At 40.1% G+C, this 24,337-nt stretch overlaps 1 protein-coding gene across 1 annotated transcript in view; it reads right to left on the bottom strand.

The window, feature by feature from the left end:
* The window catches only part of CUBN (cubilin), a gene marked incomplete at its 5' end in the record, with an annotated part of 143,441 nt that overhangs the window by 78,506 nt on the left and 40,598 nt on the right, over positions 1-24,337 (bottom strand). The window contains 4 exons of the mRNA XM_082298647.1: positions 27-208; positions 8,124-8,283; positions 21,124-21,311; positions 23,839-23,995. Coding sequence (XP_082154773.1) covers positions 27-208; positions 8,124-8,283; positions 21,124-21,311; positions 23,839-23,995 — 687 coding nt within the window. The remainder of the gene's footprint in view (positions 1-26; positions 209-8,123; positions 8,284-21,123; positions 21,312-23,838; positions 23,996-24,337) is intronic.

Raw genomic sequence — 24,337 nt, 5'->3', positions numbered from 1 at the left:
TAGAGGAGTAAATAAAGTGCTCTTACCTCCAAAACATCATAGCTGCAGTTTGGGTGATATTCAATGTCGAATTCCTGAATAGTGAGTTGAATGCTGCTACCAGGTGCTGTGTGGATGTACCAGATGCATTCCCTATTGCTTGGGTATCTGGTGGGGTAGCCAGGGCTGTGAAACGAACCAGAAGGGCCAGATAGTTCTTCTCCACAACCTGACAACAAAGGAAAATAGCCTGTCAGTGAGGAGCTCTGGAAAAACTCACCAACAGCTCTGTGATAAGGACAGGCAGTAGCACCCATTTCATAGACACATTTTTCTTCCAGCCCTTCCACTGGGCTGGAAGGTGTGCTCTGTCACAGGGAACCTGGGAAGATAATGGCAGGCTAGAGCTGTTTGCACTGCCTGTGCAGGAAGTACTTCACCTCCTGTTTTGGTACGTTTCATACCAAACCTCAGCATGTGCTCTGACTGCTGAACGAACTGAAACACTGTCCTGGGTTAGCAAAACTGAACCCGCTACAGACACAGAGGAAAAAAGTGACACTTTTTGTATTGGCTTCTAACTTTATCAGTTCTAGAAAGCTAAATCAGATCCATCCTCAGCTCTTACTGACTTTAAATAATGCACAAGCCAAGTTATCACAGGGAGGTCTTTCTATTGATGTAAAAATGCAGTTTCCCACTGCTTTAGAAATCATAAAATTAAAGACAATGCAATTTGCCTCAGCCTACTGAGCATGATTACAAGCTGCCAGCTCACAGTGGATAAACCAGCTTTCTGACACTTGGTGAGTTTATGTTCTTTTTAAAATTCAGTTGTAACAGTGCAATTGTATAACAAGCCATGTTTGAGAAGTCATGTATTTTCTTTTCAGATAAGAAAGTATTGTCCTAACACCACTCCCCAGACCCTGGGGTGACTAAGTTCTTACATAGTATGAGCTAGATTGAAAAAAAACAACAGTAGCAAAACAATGGATGAAATGCAGGCCCTGGTTGAACAGGACAAAGCAGCTGAACATCTGAGACTAGTTTTATCACTGCTTTATAAAGACGTGGTAAGCATAGCACTAGCCTGTCTTTAACGAATTCCTGGGAAGATGCTACTCCTGACTCAGTCCCCAAGTTCAGGCATAAGCCGAGAAGGAAGGCACAGCAACCCTCCCAGTTTCAGGGCAGATTTAGATCAGCTACATTCATAGTGAAACCTTACCTTTAGAGAAGCCAATAGGGTGGCTATGTACCTGTCACATGCAAAAAGCAAAAGGATTCTGTGTTTGATCTGATTTTGTGTGTGCCACTCTGCCTTCCAGCAGCATTTTTTTTGCTCTTTACATTACAAGCCCCCAAGTGTTTAATTTAGACAATAATCTTTTGCTTACACAGAATGTATAGGGCCACTTGAGCTTTGTAATGCACACACTCCATCAATCTCTTTGGCTTCATCTCCAGAGGAAAGGTTCCGTCACATAGCAAAGGCCCAAAATACTTAATAAAACCATCTAACAAACCATGAGCTCTAAATTCCCGGAGGCAAATACTGTGGTATGTCACAAGTGATAAATAGCATCTGTATTAGAGCCTTTATTTATAGGAGATATTTTATAACATAAACCAAATAAACTACCCCTTTGATCTGCTCAACATATCCACGCAGATGTGTAAAACTCATGAAATCTCTATTAAATCTAAGAATAATCTGCAATTTGAACAAGGTGTCTGGCTATTGCTCTGCTTTACACCTTTTTTTTTTCAGGAAGCTGCAGATCAAGATCTTCAATTAAGCGCAAATATTTTCCTTAACACCTTTCATGCCAAACTTGTGGCTGCTAAGTCCTAGAAGCATTTACCATCATTTCTACCAAGTGGTCTTTCAGCTTCACATAGAAAACCTGACTTTGGCTTCCTCGTAGTTTCTTATAGGAGTTTTAGGACTGCAAAACACAAGTCTATGAGGGGAAAGAGCAGCAGGTCTGAAAGGGAGCAAATCTATTTTAAGCTAAAAAAGGAGACATCTAAATACAGATGTGAGGCCATGCCAGCTACGTTACACTGATCTCTCAGTCCATCACACAGTATCCACCAGAAAAACACCTTTTAAACAAAAGAATTCCCACTAATCAGGTAAACTTTTACATAGCTGAAGTTGACTCACAGGTGAATTGGCACAGGGTTAGCTCTTCTCCCTTTCCCCACCCTGCTGCACACGATGCAGCTGGAGGTGGCTTGCCCTGCAGTCACAAAGCTACATTGTCAAGCTACTGGGCATCTCAATCTAGGAGCTAAAGAAGCTTTTAAGTGTACTTTAAACCAATCCTGCCTTCAATCCCTATGGAGAAAAAGGCAGTGCACTTCCTTCCCTGAGGCTGCCAGCACGGGTAAATCTTAAGCCCCTGAAACTTTGATACCCATGAACATTTCATCAGTGGGATGGAGAGGAAGAAAGCTTCTATGTAAAGCACCATCCCTTTTTTTTGCCAGTGCCATTAGAAAATGGCCAGTTTTTCATCTAAAGAAACCAGGTCGTTGAGGTTTTACAACTGGAGAAAAATAGGTGTCGTCGTCGGGGAAGCCTTACAGTGGAATTTGCAGACTTTCTCTCCCCTCAGCAGCTGGAATTACACAGCCACTAAGGACAGACCTCAGGAGGAAAAGCCGCTTCGCCAGCTTGGGAAACAGTAAGATATCTCAACAAACAGACTTAATGTCTCGGCCCCTGAGGGGGTGGGAACAGGGAGCAGGGGAGTTTCAGCAGGAGAGAACAAAGCCAATTGCTATTTATCTCAGCCTGAAGAAAGCTGGGAACATTTTAAAACTTAACAGGCAGTTATGACTCAGCTTCTCCAACTGAGAATTTCCTGCTAGCCACAAAAGACGTTTTTTATTTAAACCCAAAATGGCTCAGAGGAGTGGAAAGCTTGTGTGCTCTTCTTTGAGGCACAGACCTTTCTCCCATGCAACCCTTGCAGGTAGCATTCAGATTACACACACTCCCTCTCCAGAGAGGTTTATATTTCCTCTGAGCTCAATCAACATTCTCTGGCAGTACATGAGTAAGAAGGTCAAACTGTTTTTAATGTCCCATTTCTTTTCTTCCAACTAAAAGTATTCCCAGAAAAGGCTTTTTTTTTTTTTTTTTTTTTTTTTTTTTTGAGTGATTCTTTTTAAGTGTGCCAGTAAAATGGAGGTAAAGCTTAGGTCTCTGAGATTCATCTCTTATAAGTTGTTTGCAAACAGATCAAAGTTACTTGAGTTTATGCCTAAGCATTCACTGACTAATAGATGAAAAAAGAACTCAGTGATCTTTGCAAATATGTGAACTTCACCCCTGAATTTTTTTGACTGACCAGCATATGCCACTAGAAACCTCCACATCAGAGCAGAAGCAGTATCTCTGAACTCTCTGGCCAGCTGCCAGGAAGTCTATGCAGGATGTTTCTGCTCTTAATAAGAATGAGGTAAGAATCAATTCTGTTGTGCTTTTCTGAAAATATAGATGCTAGTTGATTTTTAAAACATATTTACATAAATACTTATGAGATTAAAACAAATGTTCCAAATTTAAACTCAGTGGCTGTATTATAACACCCAAATGAGAAAACTCAAATAATGAACTTTTTGAAATGCTTACAAAACTTTGATTACAACCTTACATGAATAATTAATTACACGAATACAAACCTTCTCCCAATGTTTGTATTTGTCTGCAAACATCAAATAAAAGTTTGATTCTATTCAAATAAATGGAATTTGTGCTGTTTACAGCAACGAAGTAAAAAAATTTGGTCTCTAGGGATAAATAAAAATGCAAAAGCAGAACCTATAAGTTGCTGCATTACTTCAGCTCTCACTGAAAAAACAGTGAATAATACCAAGACATTCTGCTCCTAGTGAAACATCTTTAAAAGATTTTCTCAGCACAGAAATACATGGTCTTGCTGTGTGCTGTGAAATGCAAACAGCTGCGCTGTGGAAAACTTTCTTGCAGCTGAACTGCATACAGCATATGACCAGTTTGTTACAACCTCCTTGCAGTAATTTTTGACATTCCAGCCCTGCAGTTAAACAGCGAAAAAAAAAAAAAAAAAGAAAGGGAAGATACTCTTTTAGTAGTGTAAAGGTTCTGGAATTCCCTTGAAAAATGCTGAAAACTACTACCTACTCTGGTGTTAGTTGCTAGGAAATCAGACAACAAACAGAAAACTTAGGAAACATATATTTGGTGGTTTTGCTTTCCTCTGACCAAAATCTACATATTCATTGAAGATTGTGCAAGGGATGATTTACAGATCTTTCCATATTACTGCCTGTCTGGTTAGCAGATGGTGTTCATTAACCAAAGAAGAATCCCAATTCTCAGAAATAATTATAGCTGAACAGAAATGTTGTAATCTGTGGAAAACTCTATTATTTGCAGGGTTTTCAGATTTATTCATGGGTATGTTTTAGCCACATGCTAGAAAAATCCCACCCATAAGGGTTAAAGTGAACTGGCACTGTTCCTGTAAAATCAAAGTTGGGGAAATGAAAGGATACAGAGTTTTCCAGTTGTGGTACTCATGGTGAAACATTTCAGTAAGTGTAAACTGACTCTAACTGCAAGGAGCATGTACTTATAAACATTTGCCTGTGCTACAATAATACTTGCATGAAGTGTAATTTGGATTTGATTCTGAAAACTTTTGCTCTCTTGGGTAGGTTTGGTTATAGAATATTTTCCAATGGCTGAAGTAGAATAATTTATGTGATAAGGCTTTATGCAAGAGAGCAAAAATTCAAGTGAGATACTGTTTTGGGTTTTTTCTGCTTTTTGATTTATTAATATCAGACCCCGTTCATCCTTAGACTTAATTTGACAGAAAGACACTGAAAAGGAATAGTCATTTTTGGAAACTGAACAAATGGCAATTTGTCAAAGGTTACACAAGAAATCAACAACAGAGATATGATTCAGGCTTAGAAAATGTGGACCTCAGCTCCTTTGCTGACCTGCAGTGTGATATTCTCTTCAGCAATCCTAATGGATGCATGACAAATGTTTGCAGTGAATGGCTTCTGCACCTTCATCTCACCTCTGTTTCTGTAGTGCTTCTCTGAAGAACTATCAAACTATTTAACATTTAACCTGACACATACACTGACAATGTGAAATGGAAAGCAGAATAGCGGGTGCAAATTTGGACAATGCTGAGAAGAGACAATTAAATTTATAAGCTCTATTGACAATCAAGCAGACAAATGAGTGAGCTTCCAATGAAAGGCAGATGTATATATAAAGCAGTGAGCCCCTACATGCACATTGCTTAATAAGGTAAGTGATGGGTCCAGGGACATATATTTATGTGTCTTCTCAGATATGACAGTTGTCACTGGTGTAATTTTGCACTGAGAGACCTTTGCCCTCTTGGCCTCCTGAATTTTTTTCAAGGAAAGCAATTTGATTGGCATTGCATCATTGCAATATCCAGACTGTTACCACAAGTTTGTTCTTTCTCAAAGGGCCAATATATGCCCCCATATATATTTGCTTATATTAAGCTTCCTAAAAGAGAGTGAAAGTAGAATAAGAACCTTGCAGATTCAAGTTTTCCACTGGTAAATAATCCTCTTGAGGCCTTGACTGCAGAAGAAAACATCAGTGATTTAGCCAAATCAATTCTAAATCCGTCATCATCAATGAAAGCCCCTTAGATGAACAATGTTACTTCAGAACCACAATAGTTTTTAAATTTACTTATCTGCACTAGAGCTTTCTATCCAAGTTAAAATTACATAGGACACTTTTAAGCATAAATAACAGCATTCTCCTAAGATCAGTTACTAATTCTGTCTTTGTGAAAGCCTACAGGTTTTCAAAGAAATCACTTTTTAGAGCGGGTTTCCTGAACAGCTGGAAAGATCAGATGCAAATGTTTTAAATCAAAACAGTTTTGTTTCATTTGTGGCAGGAGGGGCTACTCAAATCAGCTATCAGTGAGGTAAGCTTTTGTCTTTTTTTGACCACCTCACAACTGTGAAAAAGCTGCTGGGAAGAGTGTCTGAAGCAAACTGTATTAGGCACATGGCAAATATAAGTGCTGCTCTCTTTACCATCAAAATACATGAATGTCCTTAATATATATCTCATAGAGGCTTCACAACTGCCAGTTAAGGAGCACATGGAGAGCCTGAGAAATAGTTCACAGCAGCTTGAACTCTAGGGCACACATTTGTCACTTGAGCAGAAATAAAAGCTCTTCTCTCAGCAATATATGTAGCTCTGTTATTTTCTTGTCAGGTGAAATGTTACCAGATCTGGGTGTAGATTTCCCTAGGGATTTTCCCTCAGGGAAGAAACGATCCAAATGCTTCACTCTGAAATACCCAACTCAAAGGCTGCATCTCCTGATTAGTTCCCCTAGACAAGGAGACTTTTTCCAGTGAATTTTTTTAATGTACTTGAAAGATTTTCAGAAGGGAGAGGTAAATATAGTACCCTGACCACTAATTTTATCCACTCTAGGGCAACAGACAATGTAGCCACCAAGAGTAAGAGGAATAGCTGCATTTGTGCATGACACCAATGGAGAAAAAAAAGAGGAAATTTCTGTAAGGAACAAAAATATGACAACTGTGGTCAGCTCTGGAGGAGTTTGCACTCATGTTGCAAGCTGTCAGAAGTCACAGCTGTGATGTTCTGAGCCAGCAATGACATTCCCTAAGAGCCAGGCCTATCTGATCCCAGAGATCCTGGTCTGCTGCTTAGACAGTCCCACATTAGCAGTCTGGGCCCTGTGCAGCATTAGGGTGGAGTTTAGTGTCCAGGAATTAACAGAAGGGCAGTGCCATCTGACAGAACTGAATGTCAGTGCAAAAAAGGGCTGCAGAGGGGTGGGAAAGGAGGGAAAGCACAAGAGTGTTTACCATGCAGGCAGATTCTGGAAAGCTTTCAGAGCTTTAGAAAAGCAAGTTAACCCAGCACCATGGCTACTGTATGGAACTGATGTCATCTGGCTGTGCATAAAAGCCTCCACTTTTTCTTCTTTTGTGCAGCTCCAGACTGACGTCACCCCAAAGCACAAGAAGGCACCTTTGTGCTGCAGCCCTTCCCCTGCTGGCTCCTGCTATACATCCCACTCCTTGCGTATGTCCCTCCCCTACCCAGAAACGCTCCTGCATTCACCCTGCTGAATGCAAGGCACCTCTGTGCAGCCAGCAGAGCTTCTGGGAGCCTGCAAGCTCCAGCTGTCTGTGGTGGGTGCAAGGAGCTTCCATTCAAACCATGTGCAGCATGCCTTACACCTCAGCAACCCACAAGGGTGCCTCTGCAGCCCACTTAGCTGCTTCACGATGCTGTCAAACCTGAATGCTGCAGGCTGATTAGACAGACAGGGCAACTGGGGCAATTTAATTATTCTCAAGGTTAGAACCCCTTTGATGGGACGTACAATGGCACACAATTTAATCTTGTTAAATAAGCAGAGTAAAAATATTACATTTGTAGCCTTACTTAGGAAGAAACTGCAAACATAGTTTGCAGCTGTACAATCATTAAGAGATTTGTTTATAGTTGGTGTGCATGCTTGCCTGTTTAATAAGGCCTGTGACAGTTTTCATGACATTCAAGAACAAGAGAACAAACACCCAAAGCACATCCTGGCCAATGTTATTTCACGCAGAGAAATGGGACGGGGGCAGCTGGAAGTGGACACTACTGAAGAAAACAAGTACCACTAAATTAAACTAGAGAGAAGCCTGCACAGAAAACAGAAGTCTACAGAAGTGGGCAAAACTGAGGGCTGAATGTTCCCATTAGAAAGCCCAAGTCACTCATAGTTACCCATAAGAGCATCTATCTCCTGTTCAGTACAGAAATTCTGGATACGCCCCTCATCCCTGTGCCTACTCCTGGAAATGAAAGCATATTTCACTAACAGCTCTCAGTCTGCAATCAGCTGATCTTTGATGGTGTCCATGTGCAGAAACATCCACTGGGAAAGTATGTGAAGAATTATAAGGAAATGCAGTGGATTTAGAGCTGTAATGGGTTATTTCTATTTAGATAACATAGAATGCCATAAGCTGGAAGTCCATTACCCATACGGGGAAGGAAACCTACTTTCCCAGAGGAAACCTGGCTAACTTACCGTTACTATGCCATAGCATCTGGAACCCACTTCTAGCATTCAGTCCATCAGAGTAAAACTCCACATGAAGGCTGGCCCCTGTAGTGCTCCCTGCAAGTGGAAGAGACTGTCCACAGAAAGTGCCTATCAGGGTGGATTGTGCATCAGGCCCATCATAGAGCTGAAATGAAATAAAAAAAAATGCTAGTGAGTAAAAAGAAGCTCCCCAATTTAGCAGCTCCCCAGTCCTTAATGTTTTGTAAAGGCTGAAAAAAAGAAAGCAGTGACACTTCTCCCACTGGCTACCCTTGCACAGCAATATGAGCCTGTGGACTGTGGAAAGATTTGGGTAAAATAATGAGTAAATAAAATGCCACTATGTCTTTAAACCTGGCTGCACACTGTGTGCAGTAGGAAGGGTTTGCTGTTTCTGTTTTGGTGTGTATTGGGGGTTGCTGGGGAAGAAGATAAAGGGCAAGTGACAATGAACTGAAATAGAAAGAAAAAGAGGACGTCATGGGTCTGATTTGCCCATGCATCTAAGGTGCTCAGTGCCTCCAAACCCCTTGGTGACATCTCTGTTTACATCTTCATCTCTTTAAGACTTGCACTCAGGTGATATGAGGACTGCCTGGGCTTCTGATGGAGAAAACCATCACAATGGCCTCCCAAATTAGTGAGGACAAACTGAAAACCAGAAGTAAATCTTCAAAAACACAAGGGAATTTCGTACCTGTTTATTTGTGGTTTCATAATCTCATGCTAGAGTCTTGCTTTGGAGGAAAACTGGACTGAGCCATGCTTCTGAATTTTATTTCCTTGTTATACTCTATGTGCTGGTATTTTGACAATCAGTGTGTTGTCAGATGTAGCCAGCCTGAAAATCTTTCTGTTCTCCAAATACAGATGAGAAATCCTCCATTCCACACTTAAAACATTGCCACTCTTAAAAAAATCCTAAATCCACCAAACAATCAAAATAACAAAATGCTAGGGAAATATTTCTGTATTTAAATATTTAAATGATGTCTGAAGGTAGTCATATACTCACAGGTAAATGAAAACACTTAATACATCTTTTGATGGGGTGATAGTAGATGCTTAGAGCTTTTAATCTTCTTTACATTTGTTGTCTCCAGACAGGTTTAAATGCTCTTTCAAATTCTAGTTTTGTAACTTTTTTCAAATCCAGCAAATCACACTGAACATACTCTGTGTTCTCACCAAATACCCCATGCCTCAGTGTCATTTTTCAGGTGTGAGGAATGTAATTTTTGCTAAGCTAGTAAAAATAAGATATTTTAGTTAAATTGCCTTTGATTTACAATATCAGATTGCTGGTTATTTTCAAGTTATTACTTGCTTTATTATTTCTACCTTGGTTACTATGATTCTTAAAGTTTAGAAAAACAGCAACCCTGGTCCTTTATTATCACTTTGCGACAGTTCATCTGATCTTCTGAATCACAAAGCATATCTTCCTAGCACAACCCAGCAAATTACTGGCACAGAAACCATGTCTGAACGTTCTCATTGTGCATTTTTGGCATGCCTCCTTTCAGAATTTCAACAAAAACTTTTCTCTGTTCTGAAGCCATCACCATAAAATTCTCTCCATGCAAAGAATAAAATCTATGATCTCTAGAAAGACAGCAAAGGTTTATTTATCTTTGCTCTCTATTCAAATCTCTTTTCCAAGTATCTTTGATTCCACTAAGAATTCTGCTACATTCAGTACTCTGTAACTCATACTATGGAAGTAAGACATTACAGCAGATATTGATTAACCATGCTAGCTAATAACTTTTGCACACATTTTCTGGCGGACTCACATATGGGAATAAGTAATTAAACCCTCAGCCTTTCTGTTTAAGATGCTTGTCTTGCAGAATCTTCAGAAATCTTGTTATTCATTTAAAACATAGTTGGGTCCAAGAAATCAACTCAAGTGGTTTCAAATCCTCTAGCAGACAGTCCAGTTTAAATGTTTGGGTTTTTTTAATTAAAAAAAAAAAAAAAAAATTGGAGTTAGTTCTGCCAGAAGTTAGGGGCAAATTGCAGGAATAATTCTATGCTCTAATATTCCGTGGCCTATTTCACGACTGGTGACCATGAATCTAATACAATTAAAGGCTCAAAATAAGGTAAGCGTATTGCAACTTGAGAAATATCACTCTATTTGGTATGATTTTTCTTGGTGAAATCAGAAAAGATTAGAAGTTTCTAATTGCAGACACATTGCTGATAGTGATCAGATGTGTTTGAAAATAACACATTCTTTCAAGACATAAGTTCAGTAAAATAAAATAAAGTCAGATCCAATCAGATTTTTTAATAGTATTTCCTTTGACAACTTTGTGGTATATACTACTCATATTTCTGCAGCTTCAAGCCATAGAAATCTTACATCAGAAAAATATGAATGGTGAAGAATGAATCAATGTGAAGATCATGCATCTGTACTCTGAATAGTAGCTAAAACTATGTCAAGATACATATTCACAATCTGCCATTAGCTCTAGTGATTACAAATGAAAACCCATTCTAAAGAACTATGGACTAAGCCATACCTAGAAACTTCCAAATCCAAACAACAACAAAAAAGCTTCATGTGTCTCCTGCAATTTGATTCATCAAGGGAGTATTATTTTTATCTAAGACAGAGAATGCCACATTTGTATGTCATTTCCTCTGAAAACAGTCCATCAGTTTTGCTAGACACAAAGAATGGTTACTATGGCAATCCCTTCATGCCGTGCTGCCCTGTGGGTTTGAGTTCAGAGCAGCATTTTGCAGGGAATTTGAGTGCCTGGCCAGCTGTAACTCATTGAGAGAGGCAGAACCACGACTGCTAGAATTACAGCCTGGTTTTTTTGAGCTGTCTCTCATTTCTAAATGAAGGGAACAGCTGTGTGTTTTCACAGGGCATTTTGAACTTCTCAAACCACCTTTTGCTCTCATACAAACACAGGCAAGTGAAACTGAAGCTGAACACAGCTCTCATGAGCCACAATTTCTCTTCTGATCTCTTGAGATAGTGTTTCTTATGTAAGGTCCTGCTTTGTCAGCTGTGTTATCTTAAACTGCTGCAAATCGAGGTAAGGGTCTTCTGTAGGCTATATGAGGCAAGATACTCCTTATGATTGTGCAAGACAATTGGATTTTGGGACAGTGTATTAGTCAGTCCTGTACCATACTGACTCCAGTAACTGGAGATTTGCCTCCCTTCCAGCTCCCCATTGGGAAAAAAGTGCCTGTTCCCCTTCTGTGTGTATATTGGTTTTGTAATATATTTATTTGCTCAGACCTTTTAGCCTCCACCAGAAAATCCAAGCACTTCATAATGATTTTGGCAGACAATTCAACAGGCAAAACATGCAAACACACGTTCAGATCCTTAGCCTCTCTTTTTTAGCCAAAGCAATTGCCCAGCAGCAAGCAGAACGCTCCATTTCATTGGCCTGCACCCCAGCACTGGGCCCAGGTGGGGTTGTGCTATGTTCAGATGAATTATTTATTAGGCATGGGCTCAATAACTGTTAGAAGAAATTCCTTACCAGGCTGCCTAGGAGCAAGTACATAAGTTGACACGAAGGTAAAAAGGGGAGGTGCCAGCTCTCTAAGGGATGAATCAAGCTGTGTGACTGCCCTGCAGTGAAGTGGCAGCTGAAAACCTTTTGCTGTACATTAGAATGGGGCTGCGAAAGCAGGACTAGGAAAAGCTGCAGGAAGGGTTCGGCTTGGGTAGCTTTCCCAGGGGGGACACCATGGTCACCAGCATTACATTTTGGCTTTTCTGCCTCTTCAGCCTGGAAATATGTCACCAACACCAATAATGATGCCCTGGAGGCCACAGCTGTTCACTTCTCTTTGGAAGAGCAAAGCAAAAGGGCATGACCTGTGTCACAGAAAAGCTCATTGCCAGAACTGGTACAGGGGCTCAGGGGCTGAGCTGACTGGAAAATTAAATTTCTTTCTCTGCTTGGAAGAAATAAAGATCTAGAAAAAGTGGGGTAATAAAGTTTGAATGTGATTTATTCGGACATACTCGAGGTAGGGACAATTTTCTAGCCAAGCGCCTTGTCAAGCTTATTTCGTCTTGCAAAGTGAGCCTTTTAGATTGGCATTGAGACTCCACCTGTTCAGTTTTTCTGACAGAAAACTGGGGGGGTGGAGGTGGGGGGAGTGTTAGGGCAAAATACCAGTTTTCTCTTTGACAATTTTATTTCTATGAAAAGGCATGGGGTTTCTTTCATCAGGAAAAATATTACAGAGGAAAAGCCCATGCCTAATCAGCTCTGGAAAAAAGCTGCTTGTATACATTGGTTCATCATAACACATAGGCTTGATCAAGAGGTGATAGTCTTCAAAAACAAACTTTCAGTGTTATATGAGGGGAAAATCTATCCTGTGAATACTGGCAGTTCTCATTTTAATGTACTGTAAAAAATTCTCTCATCAGATGTCATGAATTCATCATAACAATGAGAAATTATATCAATAATTCTCTCCAACTGAGTCTTGAAACAAACTGTTTGCTGTCAGAAAACCTTTATACAAGGACCAGCAGCAAGAGTCCTGGGCTGTAGTTGCAGAACTCAGGAAAGGAGGCGTTGCCTTGGATCAGACCAACAAAGCTGTGAGTGTCCCACCCATGGTCAGAGCCTCTAGGCTGACACACGCAAATATCGCTTTCCTCTTAGAAGTGGGAAAGCTGATATAGGATTGTTTGGATCTAAACACCAGAGTCACTGATTACAGGTTTCTGAATAGCTCTTCCTGAAAGGAAATGAAAGGAAAGGAAATTTTGGAAAGGAAATTTTGATGGCATTGCAACAAATATATTACCAGAAAACAAAAAGAAGCAAAAACCAGACAATATAATCCTCATCCAAGCAACAGAATGCACTCCAAAGAGAGATTATTACCATTAATGGTTAAAACAAGAATTAACACAAACAAAAATAATTAATTTCCAAGCAACATACTTCCTTCCAGGACGGATAGAGTGCAAACTTAAGAATGCTCAGGTCTGTCAGCCAGGGGGAAAAACCAAACAAATTAAAGCTCCAGGATGTGGCCCAGTGTGCTAGCTGAGCACCACAATGACATTGTTTCACAGAAACAAAGGCAGCTTAAGACTTTGACAGACTGACTGCATGGAGCCTTGACACTTCTGCACAAACAGGAGAACAAAACAAGGTTATGTTTGTGCTTGGATGATGAGAAAAGCTTGCAACTGCCACTAGAAAAAAGGCCCTCCTAAAGAACTCATTCTAATTAATATTTTAATATGATTATTTAAATATGTTTATGGCCTAGATGACTGTGATAAAAGTCCTTGCTCTGATCACCACAGGCAACTTTCTTGTCTCTGCACACTGACATATTTTCACTAATGAACCATTTTATACCACAGTACAATGGAATTTGACATCAGGCATCACTTAGATATGTAGGCATACCAGTTAATCTTGCTGGGATTTATCTAACATTTGGAAATAAATAAATGTCTAGTTTGTTAATAATAAGACTTTTATCTGACTCTATGTTTTGTCTTGTAACCTGAGCCTGAAATACTCAGAGCCCTTTGAAAATTTCAAGCAATGCTGAAGTCCACATCATTGGAATGATATTTTTTAAAACAGTTTTTCCCCTCTTAAATTACCACTTACTTCCTTCTTAAAGATTTTTAACTAGAGTCATATCTGCTCATTCCTGTCTTTCTAGGGAAGGTTTATTTCTTCAAATTATATGAAACCAGTATTTTTCATTAGCGATGAATGAATTATAAGAATGTAAGAAATGCAGGGTGTATCTTCGGATTAAATTTTAAAATTGTTTTAAATATAGGAGTAGGGAATAATTGTTGCTAAAGAGAGGAATGCCTAGGAGACATTCACCTAGTCGGTACATCCCAAGATCTGCACTCAAAACCTTATTTGTTCAGCATGCCATTCTAAATCTCCAAAGCTGTATCGGGAAAGTACCTCCTCCTAATCTGCATGCTGTGGTGGACAGAATCCACATGGGTCCCCAAAGTGTCTCTGCTGACCAAGGGAGTGCCTGGGGATCCACGCCTTTGCGGCAGTGGGATCACGTTCCTGGTGACGAGGCTGTTGCTATTTTGGTAGAGTGCCTGCTTTCCTCAAAGCTCAGAAATTGAGGCGGATCCTCTGCAGCGAGAATCCACTCATCGTGGAAGGAATAGGACTGCTTTTGAGCTTGGGACAATGTTTCCAAAGTTATTCTTCAGCAGAAAGCTGTTGTTGTAGAAAAAGCTCCTTACAGAGGGAGGGCTGGGCCTAAGGACACAGCAATCGGGGGATGGAGCAGAATGCCTGCTCTGAAAAGCCCAGGGTGGGCTGAGCAGTTTGCAGTGCTGCTGGCTGGAGCCCAGGGCTGTGCTTCTCCTCCTGTGCTTTGCCAGCCCAGATGAACTGAACTGTAAGTGGAAGGAACATCACACTGACACTATAAGGGACCAGAGAGGGCAGGAAGGGCTCTGGAAGTTGCCCCTTATCTGAGAAAACTTGCATCATGTGTATCTACGGACACTACAGAGAGTTGCGGCTCAGTCTCAGCAAATGGAGACAGAAGAAAAGGGAAATATTCCTGCCTCTTAGGCTTTCAGGCTTGCTTATGGGAACAATGCAGGGGGTGCACACGACCTTCTTCAAAATCCAGTGTGGTTTTTGCTGTGCTGTCTGGGATCTTCCCTTTGATGAGGGAAAGCTTTGACTGATTTAAATGGAATTTCTCCAGCCGCAATGTAATTTTTTTATTGCGACACCTGTGCTGAGTGTGATAACCAGACAGTCTCACAGATAATGGCCAGGCTTTCCAGCAAAATCTGGAATACAGAAGAAGAACCAAGGAAACAAGAATCCAGATGCAGCTAGATGAGTCCCAAATATTCTCTCTCCAACAAGGGGCGTGCACACTACCATCATGTGGTGGTATTTCACAGTCATTTCATTGTACCATGCTTGTTTCTGAAGGAACAGGCTAAGTCACATTGCTATGAGCTGGCAGGGTGTGGAAAACGCCAAGTCCACAAACGTCTGACTCATTTTGAGTCCAAAAGAGGAGTCTGTGCTGACTTCACTCGTGCTTCTTGTCATCTGAGGTTTCTGTAGGCACCAGGCAACCCTCACATCCCTACAAATTTAGCTGTTGCGAGGGGTTGAGGGTTTTGTGTGCATTTGTAACCTTTCAAATAGCAAATAGCAAGGCCAAAGTATAATTTGATTCTGGCAATGCAGGCAATTAGAAAAACAAAATATCTGAGCCCTGAGCCAGTCTTGTTTAGGGTGGGCAGCTTTTTGACCTGACACTCTCAGGTCTCTCATTGAAAATTGGTGCATGGGCTAAGATTTGATTGTATACCAATGGTGAAGTCTGACACAGAAATCTGAGGAGAATTGTGACTTTCATTCTTACAGTCTTACACTGAAGGATTTCTAGTGGAGGCCCATAACCCCCTGAAGGAATTCAGGGATGTGCTGGTGTGTTGCCAGCTTGCATGATAATAAGTTAATGGATACCACTGCAGCCTGGCCAGCAGGCTATGATTTGATGTCTGTGTGCAGGACCTGGGTGGGTATATTTCATACATCATCTGCTTCTCCAGCAGTGACATTTTGTAAATCAATGCATGGCCATAAGAAAAGCCATTCCCTGTGCTTGAAGAATTCCTGCAGCCCTTTAGAAAGACACACTCATAAATAAAATGTAATAATAGTAATCTCCTAATAAAGTTCAAGCATATTTGCTAATTGTAAGAGGGAGTAAAACTAGAAACAGGGTAAGATATTTTTGTGTTAAGCTAATAAAAAAAGAGGATGACCAGATGAGTGCGAGCGACAATTATCTAATGCAGTATTCCCAGATGGAGAAAAAGGATATTATGGCACATCCCTGGAATGCTACTGTGGTTTAAGAAAGGGGGGGGGGAAAGACATATCCTGTTACCACCAGAAGGAAATGAAACAGTTCGCAGGAGCAGATGCCACATTAATTCCTCTATTCATTTGATAATATTCCTCATATAATCATGCAATGGTATTTTAATCACTTTGAGCCTAATTGCTGAAAGGGTCTGGGCTGCTTAAATACACTGACAGTAAACAAGTAAGGCAGTGCTCTAGTCCAAAGTGGAACTCTGTCCTGGCCTGCAGCAGAAAAAAGGCATTTTTTGTTATCAGACAGTTATTTGCTCTCACAAGATGTTCTTTTGCATTAACCCAATGATAATTCCATCATTGACAGTAGATGCACAGACCAAAGGGGTGAAACTCAGACAGAGAGCTCTAAAGCTTGTCATGCTGCCTGACAAAATTTTGCTATCTGCTTATCAGGCTGCTGGCATCCTGCAAAAGGCTGGGCAAGGTCTTCCCTTGTCCTGGTTCTGTCCAGGACAGGGTTAATTTTTTGCAGTAGGTGAGAGGGGGCATGGCCAGGACACATGGGTTATTCTGTACTACCTCACTTCATTGCCAGGGCAGGGGACAGGGCCAGCAAGAAGGGTCTCCTTCTGGCCTGGAAAACCTGGCAGGGGGAGCTGTCTGGTATTGTCTATTATAGTTTGAGTGGTTTTTTTGCCTCTATGAATAATTTCTTCTCTTATACTCTCTGTCATTAATATTGTTGCTCTTATTGTTAATTTTCTTATCTCAACCCTTGACCTTTGCCTTATGTGCCTTCAATTGGAGAGGGAAAGGGGAGCAGCTCATGGCTTTAGTGGAAGTACTAACGTGGAGAATACCATTTCTAAACCACCACATCCCTGCACTTAATAAAAGCAGATGCTAAATAGACTGGACATCAAAGGACAATAGTACTTTCTGAGCAGAAGAACAAAGAGGGAGATTGTCACTGAAAGATAGAATGATTAGTGGTTTACAAATAATATTTTTCTTATGTAAAGAAGGAATATATTTCAGTTCTACTGCAGGACTCTGATCTTCAGGTCAAAGACATGACATTCTCCTTACTTTGCCTCCCCAGAGATTATGTTCTGCCATACCAAATAAGAAGGTAATTCATCATTAGGGATAGGGAGTTAAATATACGCTTGTTCAGCTAATAATCTGATGAATGTAGAGTAAAGAATGACATTTTTATGTCACTGTCTGCAATATCTCACTAGTTACAGCCCCATGACTCCTCTAGAAAGACTAATGTCAGGTTATTAAGCCAAGGCATAGGAAACAATGTAACTTAAAGACCATCCAGTCTAATTACACGTGGTGTAGCATCACCAGTAAACAATCTGCTATTTGATATGCCTTGTATCTTCTTATTGTCACTTCTGTACATGTCTTTATCAGAAGCAATTCATCTCATATTCTTGCAACTTCTCTGCAAAACTCCTTCCGAAGTGTCACACATCCTATGAGCCTTACTTGCAATGAGCCAACATCCTCTGACAGGACATGAAACACTGCACAGTGCTCATTTGCTGGGAAAGTGCTCATACGAAATTCGTGCTAGACACTGACATTATAAAAAACTGCAGTTTTGCCTCCCTCCCACATTGCCCCTTCTCAGTTTCTGGCACCTACACACAGGGGCAGAGAATTGCCACAAATTCAGAAGAACAGAGTTTTTTCCTTCCTACTTGACACAGGTTGTATATCGTTGTATATGCTAAAGTGGTGGAGATGCAGGCCCTGCCCACACCAGACCAAGCTGGAGCCACCCAATGCTCCCTGCAGAGAGAGAATGCTGCTCACCATGAGTAACACCAGCCAGCTGGTGGAACGGTGGCCTGGCTGACAAGAAACATCCCATGGTCAAAGGAGAAAAGGAAATAGGTTACACAATACACAGCAGACTTCTCATTGTACAGCTGTGATTGAATTTCAGTCTGGGACAGCCATGCACTGTACTTGTACTTACTCGTACTCACTGGACATGACCATATTTTTCCTGTCCTTAATGTGAAACGGTTATGGCATGATATATCTTTGGTAACTGAAAATCACTAAGAATACCCGTGTGTAGAAATTTTTGGTTTTGACATTACATATATATAACTTCTGACTCATATGTAGATTAAGCCAGGGAGCAAATAGCAAATTAACTGTGTATATCTGACTGAATCAGTCATGAGGCAAAATGCTCTTCTTATGTGGGTTTGGGTCAGAATGTCAGTCATAATTAAACACAAAGCTGAAGAACAGACCCTTTTCCAGTATGAAGACTGTGATCAAAACCATTGTATCCAGCAGTACTCAGGAAAACAGCTTGCTCAGTCTAGCTGTCCCCACCCCACCAAGCACCATGATTTTCCCCTTCATAATTCAGAAAGATTTCAAAAAAACTAGAGCTTTAGTTTGAGACTATAAAAATATGTCCATGTGTCCATAAATCTGTTTCTCACACTAACTTTTAAAAGCAGCTCTGCTACTTTTGGGTTTTTTGCAACTGCCATTTCTTGATTGTGGTTAAAGGCAGGTCATGTGTCTACAATAATACCTCTGTAACATTTAGTCTTGACCTTTTGCGTCATATACCAGTTTTCCTTACTCTTCTGCCACTACAACTGTGATCATCACCTAATCCAACCTAACAGCTAACTCTTGTCCCTCCTGTCCCCAGCCTCCCAGCAAGCAGGAGGAAATATTGTCACCAAGCCTGCCATCTGCCAGCTGTCACAGAGCAGCATGCAGCTACTGTCAGAGCTGCCACAGATCTAAGAAGACAAAGAGAGTGTTGCTGTCTGCTGTAAGGGCCTGAGGTGGAAGAGCTGCTGCACAAACGCAAAAGGAGATGGGAGAACGGAAACTTAAAAGCTCCCAGGGAAAAGAGCACTTGATCAGCACCAGTGGCCACTCTGGTTTATGAGCACAGCTCTACATGGAAAGTGTCTGACCAGCAGCTTCCCATTTCCTTCAAGAAAACAGTGAGGGACTCTGGTGTATGGTCCCTGCATCACCTACTTAGACTACAGTGAACAGGTTTATGTCTCTATTATACTCAGCAAAAGCATCAGATCTGCCCCTTTTAGACCTCACTGCAATGAAGGAATCTCAAAACTAACGTGACAGAAAAGTAATTTATTTTAGCTGAATGGCTATGAGGTTTCTTTTAATGATCCATCTTTTCCAATTTGCAGCGGTGTCAGACTCCACATGGATTTCAAACAGAAAAGTCCCAAATATCTGAAATCTGCTTAGAAAGTGAGCTATATACTTGGCCCAGATGATTCCCCCTTTCCCCTACACCACAGCACACTCCCAGCCTTGCCAATATGTTCCCCTTTCGCAAGATGCAGGGTGGGAGCAAACACTATTCAATTCCCTGGCTGGTTCAGCCTTGTTCTCTTTTTACACTATGGCACATATTTGTACAGCATGCAACAACCAAATGAGAACATCTTTTCCAACTGGTATTTCTTAATGGCATTTGGAGAAAGATTTGTAAGTAATGTCACATGAAATGCAAATAAAAGCCTCCTTAACACACTTCCACGACTCTATTTTCCCCTTGTATTTTCTTTTTTGTACCTCTTTCAGTCTGTATTTTCTTTGATTGAAAGCACTGAAAAACTGTTAAGCAAAGAGTGCTCCTGTCTCCTCACTCTCTCCAATATGTTTTATTTCTGTTAAGTGCTTTGGATCAGGTCCTCGCCTCTGGCACTATTCCTCCACCCCTGACTTATGTCTAGAATAGTGTCTTCTGGCAAGTTTCTTGCTCCTCACAGGCTGGCTACTGTGTGCAGGGCTCCTGCTTTTCATGGGTCAAGGCCTTAGGCATCTTGAGATGAGCACTGGCCTCTCTGCTTGGCTCCAATGTTTCCTTTTCAGCCTCCTCACAAGAACAAACCAGGGCTTAATAGTTAGTTCTCAATACAGTGCTCCCTTGTTATTTTCTTCACATGTCTATTCTTTCTTTCCATTCCTGGCCACAAAGAGAAGAAGCTGGAAGAACATAATTTTTCCCAGTTTACTACCAATTTTGAGCTGTGAAAGCTGCCATACTGAAGAGGGAGTGAGGGAGGACATCTAGAAGGAACAGATTAAGCCATCAGCAGGTCTGTTTCTGAACCTTCTGCAAGATCCCAGTGTAAGTATCCCCAGAAATGCAGGCACTATTCCATCATCCTCTCCCTGGCTGTGAGAAGTGTTCTCTAAGATTTCTCTAAACTTCAGTTCCTCTTTTGCATAAACCTAAGTAGAGCACAGGGGCTACATGCTGGCATCCTGTACAAGGGTGAGATCTGAAGGATGAATTAGTCCAGCAAAACAGCAAAATTTTAGGCAGGAGATTATAATCCACAGTATAGAGTGATCATGACTACCCTCTACATTCTACAGTACTATGTACAAAATTGAGAGAAAATACCTTTTAAGTTGTCCTAGAAAATTTCAAGAAAACTTTTTTTTTGTCCTTGAAATATTTTTTCAAGGAAATGAAAATAAAGGGTACTTGGCTTTAGATTAACTATATGGTTTCATTTGCCTAAAAACATCACATTTTGTTTGTGGGTGCATTAATTCTCTTTTAATCCCTTTAAAGACACAGATGAATTATGAAAAGCATAAACAGGAGACACAGCAACTCTCTCTTTAAAAAAGTAGAAATTAAATATATCGAAGTTTTTGAACACTCCTTCTCAGATAAAAACAAGAGGAAAATAATTGGCCTCATTGCCTTTTTGCAATCCATTCACTAATCTCAGGATTTTCCCTTTTTTGCATGAAGTGGGAATTACAGCATCTCACTTCGCCCAAAAAAGCCAGCACAGCTAGTCTAAGGTGGTAGCTAGACTGTACCAAACCCAGGCACCTGCAGAATGATTCATCCTCTCAGAGGCACACTTCTGCCTCAAGGTAGCAATGCTTCACCCCCTACTGATCGCTGAGGAAACAGGTTGAATAGTTTGGATTTAACACTCGAGCTTTAATGATTACATTTAGATAAGAAATATTTCCCCTTGCTCTTCTGCAATCTTATTACTTTTCTTTATTGTTAGAGACTTGATTTTTCTTGTTTCTAGCATCTGGGTACATACCTTCAAGAAGTCACGATCACAGTCAAATCCATCTTCTAAATCAAAGGCTGTGAAGCTATAGTTGAGAGTGTTCCCCTTGGTGGTTTGGATAGTCCAGTTGCAGTGCTCATTTAATGGGTAATTATTTGGGTAATTTAAACTTTCCAATATGCCATGGCTACGATTAACAGTCAGCACTTCATGGCAAACTGAAAAAAAAGTGGTAAGAGATTATATTTGTATAGTGTTATTAATCCAATATCTCAAAAATTACTTATTGAAGTTACTGATAACATTATAAGGTGAGAAATATTTTTATTCAGATTAGAGAAGCATTGCAGAAGGAGAATGGTGACCTACTGAAGAACATATTTTATATGCTTCAACCAGAATTCAGACCTTTCAAATTTGAATCTTTCAGCATTATTATGACCTTTTCTGACACTTGCAGACCCATCAGTATATATAATAAATACATATATTTGGGCAGTTTTTTAAAATTCTAAATACATGGGTATTCATGAAACATATTTTCTTTTTTTTTTTTTTTATAACTAATTATAGAATTAGTTATAAAATATAACTATATAAATATATAAACTAGAAATCTACCCTATCATTTGAAATAATTTAAGGAGGTGCCCCACAAATACTGGCTAATAGATAAAAGTGGTTTATTTCAGTTAGCTAGGAAAAAATTATGATCCCTGGCTAAAACAACCAATGGAAAGTACACTACTAGTATTAGGCTTTCTAGCCCCAGAAGGAGAAAGTGATCATGAAAATTTTTAAAAAGGAGCCATGATTTTCCTTGTAAGACATTCAGTAGCATCCTAGAATAAGAACTGGATGCTTATGTGGAATAATAAGAGCTTTCCTTTAAGTGCAGAGAAAATGAAAATAAACTAAACTAGATAAAGAACAAAATTACAATTATGGCATTAGATCAGTGAGTCTCATTTTCCTAAAGACAAAAAATATCAGTGTCAATCCCTTGTCTGGAGAGAGCACACAATGTGTATCAGGAGCAGAGCAGTGTAATGCACAGGGAAGTGGGCAGGAGGCAGGCAGCAGACCAGGCTCTTTGGTTTAGGCAGCAAATCTGCAGAGTTTGAACAGCAGAAATAGCTGAGATTCACTTGCATAGCTATTCTATTGTCTGTCACCACAGATAGTACACCTACTTCCTGCACATTTTTTTATTCTATGCAAACGTTTTAACAAGCAGCAAGGTCTGTGTTTTCAGTACTTCAAAATGCTTGGGATACAGCTAAAGGTCAGGCGGAGTGGAGTGGAGCTTGCCTGCAAAGCTACACTGAAGCATATGACTTTCTGAAAGTGCAGGACAAAGAACACAAAATGGGTTGTGAAGAATGCAAGACGGGTAAAAGCTGCCACCCCCTGCCATCAGGATTTTATTAGAAACATATCAGGCACAAAGGTGCCTTTGAATGGTAACTTGATACTATGTTTTCCTTTGCAACATTTTCCAATTAACCATTACATTTCTTTCATGTACATGTAAATGTATCTGGTATCCACGCACCCTTGTTTTATAACATACTGCCTACATAATTTTAGCTTTTGGGCAAGCCATTAAAAGCTTTCTCTTCAGGAATTAAATATGAATGTACATCACATTATCTGATAGCTCAAGTTCTACATCTGAGTGCTTTGAAAGTGCTCTTTCTGTTTAATTAATGAAAGGGAGGGGGAACCTTTTCTAATATATCCTCTTGACATTGCAGTGTGAAAAGTACATGGTAGATGAATCTGTAGTAGTATCTGTAAGGAATGAGGGAGCCAAGGGTCCCTCCCTCTTCTAATTACTCTATGTGTCACACATAGATGAATAGCTGTTTCATAATCCATTTACTATTGTCCAAACCTAGGACAACTTCATGTCTACAAACCTGTAACAATCCTTATCACTTGGGCATGTCATACTTAGAGGACACAAAGATGCTTGCAAATCACTTTGTATGTGATGAAATTACATATCTTCCAATGTGCACTTAACCATAAAAAAAGCATAAAGTGTATAAAGAGAAAAGTAAACACCAGGACTATATTCAAGGTTATGACTGGGAATAAAATAACTTTAATTTGTCACATGTCTTCTTGTATTTTTCTCCAGATGTTATTATTCTGATATTTCTGGGGTAGTACTATTTTACAAAAATAATGTTTGCAAGAAAAGTATTACCCTTACCACAAGATATAAAAAATGAAACTTTAAAAAATGTTCCTGATAGGCTAAATTATCCCAAGCACCCCCAGTGATGCAGTCTGGTTGACAGAAACTCAATTATCTTTTGTCATCCTGCTTCAAAAGCAGCTCTAAGAGCAGAGAATCTTGCTGTGTCTGCCTTCTCTTTTAAAAAATCAGGAGCCTGAAGGAGCAGAAGAGCAAGGGTAGTCCAATCTATCCTGTTATGGACTTCCAGCACTTGTTATTCTGAGTAAATCTGGAGTGGTAAGGGCCACTGGTGCAGGTAATAGAAATAGAGCCACCTTACCAGCTTTCTCCTGAGGAAGAGATAATCTCCATTCCAGGTAGATGGGCAGATAATTTTTAGCTCTCTGTGCTCTGTAACTGTACCAGACTAGAGAATCTGTGTTGGTGGCATGCTCTATACATTTTACTGTGCTCATAAATATGTAAGATCATTCACTGCAAGCAGTTTCACAGACAACATGAGCTGTAGAAACATGTTCTCATCTTCTTTCACTTACCCTGTTTGTATTGGGCTAAGAAACCTCCACCTTGCAGACTGTTGTCTGTCCTTAGTTTTACATACACGCTGTCTCCACGGGAATGGATTGGTTGTGGTATCTGATCCCCACAAAATTTACCTAGCTGTCTAGCACTGCTGCTGTTGCCATCATATATCTTAAAAAAAAACCAAGAAAAAATTAAAAAATAATAAATCTGATGACATTACAAATCCTATTAATTTCCTCCTAATAAATGTCTGCTTAGAGAAATGTTACTGGATATACAAGAGGTTAAATTCCATTTCTGCTTAGAGGAAGCCTGGCAGGCATTTCAGAAACAAGCAAAACTAGGAAGCCAGTAACTGGATACTAGTGGGTTTTTAGGGGCTTAGTTACCAAGAGGGGAACACAGCACTCCATTTCAATTTTATTAATAATATTAAAATTATTTTTGCAACAATTCAAATATGAAATTTGGGATTAACAATATGGTTATTGGCACTGTTGTGCTTTTTGC

Source organism: Coloeus monedula (assembly GCF_965178545.1).
Source record: "Coloeus monedula genome assembly, chromosome: 1".
Taxonomy (NCBI): Eukaryota; Metazoa; Chordata; class Aves; order Passeriformes; family Corvidae; genus Coloeus; species Coloeus monedula.
The sequence above is the reverse complement of the archived record's forward strand: the minus strand, read 5'-3'. Positions and strand labels throughout refer to the sequence as shown.